Source organism: Stegodyphus dumicola, chromosome 9 (genome assembly GCF_044657685.1).
Source record: "Stegodyphus dumicola isolate Sdum_Otavi_A_Nest chromosome 9, ASM4465768v1".
Lineage (NCBI taxonomy): Eukaryota > Metazoa > Arthropoda > Arachnida > Araneae > Eresidae > Stegodyphus > Stegodyphus dumicola.
The window spans coordinates 122,184,644-122,196,932 of NC_140776.1; the positions used below are offsets into that span (position 1 = coordinate 122,184,644).

At 33.9% G+C, this 12,289-nt stretch overlaps 1 protein-coding gene across 1 annotated transcript in view; it reads right to left on the bottom strand.

The window, feature by feature from the left end:
- Positions 1-12,289, bottom strand: part of LOC118190707 (fibroblast growth factor receptor-like 1) — a 59,870-nt gene that overhangs the window by 10,624 nt on the left and 36,957 nt on the right. The window contains exon 7 of the mRNA XM_035361460.2: positions 93-330. Within this exon, the coding sequence (XP_035217351.2) occupies positions 93-330 (238 nt within the window). The remainder of the gene's footprint in view (positions 1-92; positions 331-12,289) is intronic.

The following is a 12,289-nucleotide window of genomic DNA, read 5'->3' on the forward strand; positions in this document are numbered from 1 at the left end:
ACATGTTACTCCTATAAGTTTTTAACTTCAAAAATGCATAGTTTTCAAAAGATGTCGTCAGTTTTGTGGACTAACGTACATCTGACACATACCTCTGCTTTCAACTGTCAAAGTAACGTTTTTGAAGCTGAAGCCTTTATCATTGAGGGCAAGGCAAACGTACGTCCCAGAGTCTTGGATGCGTGCATTCCGAATCAGCAATTTGGATCTGTAGAGTCCTTCGTACGTATCTGTGCCATCAGAAAAAGATATATTTAAGGCGCGATAAGAAACTCCTTCTAAGTGAAACAGTGATGTTTTAGTCTCTTCTTTGTTCAATCTCTTCAGCCACTGAAAAATAATACATGTAATTATTTAAAAATTAAATTGGTTAAGTATACCTTTTCTCCAGTTGATATTTGTAATTATTTTTATCCACACAGAGAATTATTCTGTAAAAATAATGGATTTAAAAACAGAGGTATAGGAAGTTATTATCATTATTGATAAGAATCTTGAATTCATATATGCATTCTTAGTTTTCCAACGCTTTTCTAAACGGAAGACAAAAATTGTGTGTGCTTTCATAGATAATCAGCATAATATTCTTAAATTGAAAAGAAGGAGAGTAAGTTCATAATTAAGATTAACTTAAAGCGTAGGTTCCCAATATAGGTGTTACCGTCCTCTGGTGAGCACTGACGAGGTCTGAGAATCGTTTTTCTGGTCCGATGGGCAGTAAGAGGGCATTGAAAAGCGAATGGGAAAAAAAACACGTTAAAAAAATTTGGTTGCTTAAGAGCTTTCCTGACAAATATTTAAGAATTCACTTGATTATAGAAATCTTAAAGTCTGGCATCTTTTCCAAGAATCATACTAAATCATGTCAGTCGTCATTAGTACGTAATAGTCGATTACTAGGCTATCGTAAGAGTAATTTAGTACCGTATTAGTTGCAGTAATATTAGTCGTAATGTTACATTATTTGCCCAAATTAAAAATAATAAATATTTTTAGTTTAATTATTTTTTCTCTCTGATTATTAGATTACGATTCTAAAGTACTAAAGCTTCATGAAAATATCAATAACGTATTTACAGCGTTTAAAAACTTATAAATTACTTGTGCTAAAAGTCTTTCGGCATGTAACATAATTATAAATTAAAGAATGTTACACACTTATAAATCACGAAAGACCAAAGGTGAAAATGTTTTCAGATGTCCCAAATGTTTCTATTAAATATATTGGCCAATTTTTGTCGTATGGGATTTGTTTTCTGTTCTTCAAAATGAGAATAAAATTTCTCTAAATTTAAGTTTAAGGACCAGGGGGACTATAAAATAGATTTCATAATTTTATAAAACTGATTTTTTAAAAAAGTGACGAAACATAAATATTTGCATCACTTAAAACATTTTTGTAAATTAAAGTGTGTGTCTAAGACCAACTGTTGCGAAAATAAAGGCTTGGTAAGGACTTTTGTGGGCGCGGCGGCATATAATGATATCTAATATGCGCAAGTTTCAATATATATTATTACGAGTTTTGTAAAATGCAATATGAACGGCTTCAAGAAAAGTGAAGCACTGCCGGAAAAATAAGATCACAGGGGCAAAACCATTTAACATTGAGGTAAATGGCCGTCTCGCTAAATTGGAGTTATCGCCAAAGTGGTGATGGTTTCGGTGACTAATTTCTGTCGCCAAAGTTGGCGAGAAACCTCCAAAAGTCGGACAGCTTAGGGACCATTAGGCAGCATTTTGGCGTTGTCCCTGTATAACTGTAATTGAATAACTGCAGTTGATCCCTACATGTAATTGAACGCCACTTTGCAGGCTCCTGACCTAAGGTTATACCAAGCAGGATAATGCCTAAACAGTGGAAGTCTATATGTAACTGTTACCATAACCGGCTCTTATATGTAACTTTAACCGTATATGCCTTTCAGGAATTTAGAGAAATCGAAGGTCCTGGAAATTTCTTGGCGGCCTGGAGAAAACGATACAAAACCGGAAAGAGCATCAGTTCCCCGTTTTTTCACCTGCTACCTTGTCAAACTCATGTGACCTCAGAGGCTCAATTTTCTTATCTGACATGTTAAGGCCCCTTCTGGGGCCATATTAGTAACTTTATAATATGTATCCGTAACAGTTCCCAATTTTAGTTCAGAGTTGAGTTCGGAGTACTGAGAAATGTCCGTGAGAGCTTCGCTTCTTAGATGTGCTATGCGATGCGTTGTGTTTAACTTTCTAAGCAGTTTAAGTGATAACTACCCTGCTAAAAAATACCCCTAGAAACCCATAAAAGTTTTTAAAGGGGGATTGGCCTACGGGTACCCATACAGCTCTGCGGGTACCCGTAGGCCAAATCTCCGTAAAAACCCACAGACAGAAACCCGTACAACTGTACGGGTACCCGTACGCCAAATTCCCGTAAAAACCCATAAAAAACCCGTACAGTTGTACGGGTACCCGTAGGCCAAATACCCATAAAAACCCATAGAAAGAAACCTGCACAGCTGTACGGGTACCGGTAGACCAAATACCCGTAAAAAACCTGTAAACAGAAGCCCGTATGACTGTACAGATACGAGTAGGCCAAATCTCTGTAGAAACCTGTAGAACTGTAGACACTATAAACGAAATCCTTGTAAAAACCCATAGCCAGAAATCAGAACTTTATGTATATCCATTGGCTAAATCTCCATTAAAAAATTGATATTCCGTAGGTCTATGCCTCGTAAAAACCATTAGACAGAAGCACGTACACCTATACAGGCACCCATTGGCCAAATCCTGTAAAAACAACTACACAAATATCCACAGACTAATAAAGGTACCTCTTGGAAAAATCGCTACACAAAACAATACACAAAAACCCATAAGCAAAACCAATATAATTATATCATAGTGGAGTCACATAGAACGGGTATCCATATACAGAATCCCTGTAAAAACAGCACACAAAAATAGAACTGTAGGTCAAATTTCCATAAAACCATAAACCAGCAGAAGTACATAATTAGCACTGATGAAATGTACAGAATTAAATGGCAGAGAAAGCATGTAGAGTAATTTTAAATAAAATTCAATGTGAATAAATAAAAAATTTAAAATATCTAGAAGCCTACAAGCCCCTGCCCTTCTCAATGCACGTCAATATCTATAAACGTATTACAAAATATTTGTATAAATTCTCTTTACAAAACTTTAAACTCCCTTTATATAATTTAGAAAATAAAATGAATAGAAAGATAATAATTAAAGTCATGATTCACATCCATCGAATGATATATGTACATATATATATCTAAGAAAAATAAAGAATAAGCAAAAGATTAAATTAGCAGCGTAAAATTAATTTTCCTTCTCTATTCTAAAAATAGTAATCCCTCTGCACTGCATCATTTCGAGATTAATTCATGTGATATGACTCTTACATAATTTGATGTTGTAAAACGAACTAAAACTCAAACAGCCAATAGTAATTTTAAAGCAGTACTAATTATCAAATAAAAATGCATCGAGAACCAAAATTAACTTGATCTGAATTAAGATCTCACCCTTAATATAACGCATTTGCTTTCTACGCTTTGGCCTAGCTGGATTGCAGTCTGTCTGCTCCTTGTTTCTTACTACACATTTATCAAAAATGTAAATTTTGGAATAGGCATAAATAATGTGCCAACGTGTTTGCGACTGCAACATATTTGCTGAAAGAAAAGTTGAATTAAGTCTACCTCGACTGCCAAATTTCTTATTCATTGTGGATTGGAGTTTCAACATCTCTAAGCCATCAAAATTCTTGCTGTTCATTACGGATTCAGCTGCTTGTATTCGACTACAGAATCTATTACATATATATACATATCATTTGATGGTTGCGAATCACTACTTTGACTGTATAATAATATTATTGATTTGATTGTAAATATATACATATAGTACTGTATCTCCCTGCATATATTTGTATTTCAGTTCTTTAATTGGGAAATTAAACAATGGTATTTAATCACATCAGCTTGTTTAACAATTTGATACCTAATGAGAAATGTATTGCCAAGGGATGGCACTTTCTAGCATCTGCTTAAATTTTAAGTTATCTACAATTCACTAAACCAAATTTAAAAACAAAACTAGAAGAAAGCCTAATTTTCAGGAAGAGAAACACTATTAACAAGCAAGCAAAAAGAATAAGGGACTTGCAAATTAGAAACTTAATATAGAGTTCAAATTTAGCATACTTGCTATCCCCTTAAAGCTCGCTTACCACTGATAGTAACACCCTGCAGCTTATTATAACACGCATACACATAGATGTTTTGCGTGGAAGAAAGGATGAATCCTAGAATATAATGTAGTGAAGAAATAATAATATACAAACACTGTGTCGACCTTTTGTTACGATACTTTGAATGTTACCTGTATCTCTCAGAAAATAAATGAAACAGGAAGATAAAATATAAAAAACTTAATAATACCCAAAATACAATAAATTATATTGTAACAAAACGAACTTTAAAAAATTTACAAGTCTCAACAAATACGAATTGTCAACGCACAGTTTGGGAATTTAAGGAAATATCTCATAGCGTATGATATTTTATCATTTTTAGTGCTATATAATCTTCAATAGATTTTATATAAATAAAATAAATAACATAATGGGTATTTATACTATATGTAGTTCTTGATGTAAAAAAGATTAACTTTCGTGCTGTAAAAATTCCATCTATGTGAATAAGTATGAATATACTCATATACACATAATTATAAGTATCTATTTATTAAATAACTAATTTAATGAAACTAAATTCCTATAGAAAAATGGGGAAAGTGTAGAATCGGGCATTGCTTGGCGCGTTTTTAAGAATTGCACATACTCGGTATCCATGTACACATCGACCTATTTTCACTTAAAAAAAATCCCAGAATTGCACAAAAATGGCATTGTGCACTCCTTTGACTTTATCCATGTACACATCGACCTATTTTCACTTAAAAAGTCAAAAGAAAAAAATCCAATTCTTTTTACTCTTGTAAAAAGCGCCAAACAAACGCTAAATAAATAAGTGAGCGATTCTGCACTTTACCCGAAAAAATATTTAAAAATACCATTTATCTATATATATTAATAATTTATTATTACGAAAGGTTTTTCATATATCTTCTCAAATGAACATAAATGTAATTAAAGTAATACATTATTGGAATAAATATGAGTCAGTGTTTTAGGTATAAGTTATTTAGATTTATATTGTAGAAAGAATACTTTAGAAAGTGTATAGAAATATTATTTTGAACCATAACAATTCTAAATAGTAAAATTTAAAGTACTGAAAATGTACCTATTGTTTTTGACAGTAGATTATATAATATAAAAATACCTCATGCTGAGCATTTTCTGTATTTACAATGCCAAATGAAATTTATATAGTGCAGTATTTAGCAATATAAATAAATCTTCTGTATAGCCTTATACAAATGAAGTTAAAATTATTGTCACTGCAATTAAGCGGATATAGCACATATAGTTACATTTGTTTATAATAAGTTTTATTTACGTTAATATCTATACAAACAAATAAATTTAGTGCAGAAAATTGTAACTACCATTTCCGCGGCATAACTAATGAAAGAAAATAATGTTTGAATATTACTCTAACTATATTTGAAAGCAATGCTAAAACACTGCCCTTACAAGACTCATGATCCGAAAAGATTTGGTTTTAATTGTCTTGTAAAAACTTTCAATTACTTCTGCAAAATTCATACTCACGTAAAAATTACAACACCTGAATCAATTGATTACAGTGAAACTTTCCTAAAACAATCAACTCCACAATTCCAGATAATGCCAGTTTCCTGTAGCCTAACAAAACTATGAGTGACTTTAAGTACTGCTATTTAATTATGTTTCTGACAAATGTATCACTATCATTTAAGAAAATAACCATTATATGAGGTTTCATTTAATGTAATTTTTTTCAAAACAAAATAATTCACTTTTTATACTCCCAAGACTAGTACATTTAATATTACATAAATCTTATTCACAAATCTATTTCTATTTCAAAAGCAATTTATGAAAAACACATTTGCAATTTTCTTCATCAAACTAATAATAATGAAAATTAAAATATGCATAAAAATGATTATATGTGTTTTAACAAAATAGCACAAAATATTTAATGTAAACATGTGGTTCTAGTCTCGTACTTGTAAAGAAAAATAGACCAAAAAGAAAAAACAATGTAAGCTACTATGATCATCTAAATTTTCACATAATTTTAGTAGTGGAAAAACGATTCCTTAAGCTTGTATGTTTTGTCTACCCCATTCAATAAGTAATAAACACATTAAATATTTCAATGTTTATTTCATTAATAAAACTTACATTTTTTGCTCGCGAAATATAATTAGTACATTTTTTAAGACATAAAAAAACATTCTTTTTGCTCGGCTATATCACATTAGTCGAAAAATTGAAAATTGAATCATGCAAGATCATTCTTAAGTAAGGTATGCTCAAATTAGTACATAACATTCAAATGTTAAAGCATCTACATGAACAAACTTTAAAAAGTATTTATAAACTGCAATAAAAAATTTTTTTCCAAAATACAGTTTCAGTAAAATGCAAAAACTATATTTCTGCATCTGATCTAAACACACTGAACCAAATTATCAAGTCTGAGTACATTGCTTTTCAGGATGAAAGTAAAGATGGAAAATCGATTTCACGCACAGAAACTCCATTTCACAACTAGTCAGCTATCAGCCAAGTTCTCTCAAACATTAGACACGATTACACGTGCATGGATTTAGTGGTATTTGCTTTCATATTCATAGTCAGTGCTGGTATTTTATTATTTATTACTAATTTCTAAACAGTTAAACATAGTAAAATTTGTTATACAGTAAATCATAGTAAACTACATATTGCATTACTACATCCACGAAGAAAATAACACCACCATCGCACAACAACAACTAGAACGGCTCCATATTCCTTGTTTGGGAAACTTCTGAGAGTGGGTGAGGGAGCATGGGAGGGAGGGGGAATTTTTTCTTCATGTCAGCGTTAACATGGAGAAAAGTTTTGCGATTGTGAATGAACTTGGTCGCGTTAAAGAGATGTTGGTTGATACCGGTGTTTATTTATATGTAATATCAGAAATGTAAGTGCTTATGTGTGTGTATTCAGAGAACCAACTCGTAGCAAAAGCCACTTCCCTAAGACGACCGCCTCTGAAAGAAACCAGTATTTCTGAAAACATAAGTATACTTTGGTATTGAACATTCCCTCTGTAGGGCGACCATTCTGCAAGTGTGGCTGGTCGCCTTAGAGAGATCCATTTCGTTGGTGCAATCTCCCTAAGACGACCACCTCTTCTATATTGGCTTTGAGCATCACCTCTCTAAGGCGACCACTTGCAAAGATGAATTTTTATTTGCGGCTGGTCGCCTTAAAGAGACCTCGTTGTGTGTGGTGTATATGATTACTGTTATTGTTTCGGAAAACAATTTTTTTAAATCAAATAAATAAGCATATTTAGTAAAAACCCTCTCTAAAACGATATGATCTCATAAGATATGATCTCATAAGATATGATCTCATCAAAAATATGATCTCATAAGAGATCATATTTTCATTCTGTTAACTTTTATTGTTTACAAGAAGTCTATTAACATCAGATAGAAAATAGCATAAACCCATATAAACCAACAAAAGATTTATTATTATATTGATACCAGTTAGAAAACCAGTAAAAGTCAATATAAACCAATACAAACCAGTAGAAAGTACTGACATTGATGTTGGTTGTATGGGTGTCAATTGATACGAGTAAGAAAACCCCACAGAGATCAATAGAAACCAGTAAAAGTCAGTAGAGACCATCAAAATTTCTATAGATACTAGTAGAAAGTTTTACTGGTTTCTATGGGTCATTTTGAAACCAGTAAGAAAAACACACAGAGACCAATAGAAACCAGTAAAAGTCAATAGAAACCCATAAAAAGTTTTACTGGTTTCTATGGGGCATTTTTAGCATGGTACTGATTGTGTTCTGTGATACTAATAAGAGCTGTGCAAATACTTTTATAAAAAGTTTCAGAACTGTAAATTGTTCAAAACTTTTGGGAAAAATAAATTTTATCAAGTCATCATCGATTCTGTATGAATTCAACCCATTACATGGCCGTACGCAAGTAAGAATATCATTGCGCGTGTTGCGGTAGGTATCTCAGCAAGGTTTGTGCTAGGTATCTCACCATAATTGCTTTGAGAAGTCTCTAATTGTCACCATTCTGCTTCTGTATCGGGTTACGAGTTTTAATTAATAATTTCCTAAAATGAAAATGCAATAAATACCTAAAACTGTCAGGTCACTCCGCACTCTGGCGTTACAAAAGGAACATAATATTTCGCTCGAAAAACTTGTGTCCCCCATTACCCGTCAGAGGAAAGGAGATTAAAAACTTGTTTCACTATGTCATACTCTGAGAGCCTAGACTCGCAGTACAATAAGTGCCCCTGGAGAAGACCAAGTGAGTAAGACTTGCGAGTGAATAGTGTTGGTTCGAGATCAGAGCTCTGATTATGGTAAGCAGTGTGGCTGCAAGGGTGTTTATGCGGCTTATGCCATGTGTAATATGAATAGGAATCATTTGCTTTCTGTCGTTATCTTATAACAGGTAGCCCTCGCATGCTTTGCCTTAGTTTATTAAACAAAATTTTGACACAGAACTTCATCGCGTAGGTCTAAAACTGAAAAATCCATAACATCATTTCCTTTTGAAGTAATATAGTGTAGAAATATAGAGTACCACCACGTTAAAACATTTTTAGACAGTTTAGACCATTCTTTTAGATCGCATTCACATTTCTTTATTCTTACTTAAAAACAATTGGAATAATTTGAGAAGGCTTCCTGACTGAGATATTAAAAGAAGTGACTGAGGTATTAAGAGAAGGTACTGAGATATTAAAAGAAGGGACTGTATTAAAAGAAGGTACTGAGATATTAAAAGAAGTGACTGAGGTATTAAAAGAAGGTACTGAGCTATTAAAAGAAGTGACTGAGGTATTAAAAGAAGGTACTGAGATATTAAAAGAAATGACTAAGATATTAAAAGACGTTTTGTGACTTTTGCCTTTCCTCTGTAGATCGAAAATATGGGAAAACATCATATTAATTAATGAATACTACCTAATATAACGACACAAATTAATGAATGCTGTCCAGTTAATCTGGGCGATATAGTGGTCAGCGAAATCTGACTACCTTCTGGACCCAAGAATATAGGTTCGACTCCCGTAGTCTTAATAGTATGTGTGTTTTTCCTCCTCGTAGTAAGCGCAATACCGGTCTCTCCATTTGACCCAACGCAGAGGTCTTGGTGATGATATGGCTAAACGATAGATGACAGCCACAACTCCCAAACAGTGTTTAACCAGCAAGTAAGCGAATTCAGACAGGAAAATAACTCTTGAAGTATATGATTGGCGGTCCTAAAATATCTTAATGAAAAGCCGTCGATAAGCAGCGGTGATGTTGTATATCTGGTGTGAATTGACAGCAGTACCTGTAACTGAGGAAAATGTGCTGCACTTATATAAAATCGGTCTACGTAAGTTGCAACTAATCCTCATGCTTAAACAAAGGTCAAAGCCATATGAAGATAGAATTGTCACAAACAATACCTATGCTGCCACAGCTACACAAAACCTGGGACCATCTCCAAACATATTCAGCCGTGCTAAGCAGATTTTACGAAACTTAACACACTTGTAAACTTCGTCAAGAGTGCAATTATTCACGAACTGGCCAGATTACTCAAGGCAAGCCCAGTGCATGCTAATACTGAATCCAGCGAAGATCCAAACCCCTTGCAAAGTATGATTCAAATAACAGTAGTTCTAGTCTTACACTGGTTCTTTGGAATGCAGCTAATATGATAATAAAAGTCGAGGAATTCCACCAGTTCAATCTTGACTATAACGGTGATATCTGTCTCATCACCGAGACGCATCCGACACTTAAATTAGAGGCTGAATCTCTCTAATTTTAGGTTTTACAGGTGCGACAGATGCCTTCAGCCCTTATCTTATCCCTACCCTTCATGTTCTTAAGATAACATGACTGGCTACGAAAGCACAGTGGTATTTGTCAATTTTCAACTCAATGGCCAGATAACAGTTTACTCTTAATGCGCAGGTTACTCTCAATGATATGATTTCAGAATCTATGTCTATTATACTAAGCGGTGACATAAACATCAGAAATACTGAATGGGGTTGTAGGACTCCGTATACTAATAAGAAAATACTATATAACTACATTTGCACTTACACTATCGTAGTCTTGTCTGCCCACGGGCACTACATGGTTAGATATCGAAGGTTGTCCTTGGGGGTTTGGATCCCCTTGGTCAACACTGGGGAACGGTCGATGTCTTTACCATGACTTTGTTCTCTTTGTGGTAGATGCGCAGCCGTTCACCTTTGACACTTGTACTTAACCCAGACTTTGTAAACAAAATTTTTCCCCTGAGTTGACCGGGAAGATTAGTCCTCCACCGACGACCTCTAGGAGTTGGGGCGTTTAACTGTGTATGACAGCTTCTAGCTTGTCGGTCTGGGTGCCGCTTCCTCCTAGTGTACTCACTGTACTATCCCGGTAAGTCATACATTGGTTGTGCAAGAGGGTTCGGAATCGTCCGGAAAGATAGAATATAGGAATTCTTTATTAATGCACGACAAAGCACCCGTTTATATGACAAAGCACCGTTCATATTCATCCGATTTGGTTCCAAGTGACGTCTTTTATTCTCAAAAATCAAACTTCACCTGATTAGTCAATGCTATCACGACGTAACCGAAATTCAAGCCCCAGTGACACGCAAGCTGAATAACATCCAAACAAGGACTTTTCTAACAGTTTCATATGATTCTACGTATGTTTTGTGCATTGTGCTCAGTTGGCGGGAGAACATATGCTCTTTCGTATAAAACGTAGCTCGTTTTTTTCGTATAGTTACATTTTAGTTTCCGGAGGAAGACGTTTTGCTATTATCTTTAGGAAGATGTCGAACATATCATTTTCCAGCATGTCTTTTCCTCCACAGAAACTGCGCTAGGTAGGACTCGAAGTGATGGCGAGCCGTTCCACGGTACTTTTTTCTTCGCCATTAAACGCATCTCCATTTGCAATCTATGTTTTGCGTGTCTGTGCCATTTTCAGCATCAGCGAAATTATATTTGTAAATACTATACAATATACGCAGAGTGTTCAAGTTCTGTTTTACACCTCTTCCAACAGTCGGAAAAAATTATCGTTCCTTCTTTAATGTTCTGTTTAATTTTGTTCTCATTGTTCCAATCCGCTACAGTTTTGCCGGTCATCTGTAGTTGCTTTTTGCAGAACTTGACCAAGGTTTAGTTTTTCACACCAACAATATATGAAACGTAAATCTGTTTTGAATATTATTCGACTTCCTTCAAACCATCTTCATACACGCATGCTGTGTTATACTTTTTTTTTAAGGATGTTACACTTCCAAAAAAATGCGATTAATGCATAGCTTGATTAGGTGCGAAAATTCGGATTCTCGATTTTCCGGTAGTATGCCGTAATTCTGAAAATAGCGAACTGTCTCTACTTCATTTCGAAGTAAGCTCCAGAGATCTATACGAATCAAAATTAACGTACAAATTTTCTTTGACTTAATTTAAACGAATAGATAAACAGCTGTGTAATCAAACCACGTGGCAAACACGAAATGTTCGGAATAGCATAGGTTGCCATAAATTATGATATATTAGGCGATTAATCGGTGGTGTCCTTTTAATATTAAAGAATCAGAATATATAGAACACCTGAAACATTAAAACTTTCGTCTTACGTTTTGTTTAGTTTTCGTTAATCCATTCTCGCAACTTTAATAACAGCGATGGAGCAAGATATATGTCCGTCAAGCTAAATTAAAGTATTGACTAAGTCATAATTTCATAATGGATTTTATTCTACTGAACGTTCTCAGCAGTGACAATCTTTACATCAGCTGAACACAACTAACTGATAAACTTGTGAAAATTTTTTAAACTGTTAAAAACTTTAAATTACGAAGTACAGCAGTACAATATAGAATAACAGTCCCGTTATAATAAAGCAGCCATAAGCACTACTTAAAAACATTTCTTTTTACATGCTTACTTTTATGTCCTGTGTTATGTGTATGTATGTATTGTAAGTCTATGTTGTATGTGTATATTGTTAAGTTATTTACAGTTTTATGATGTATG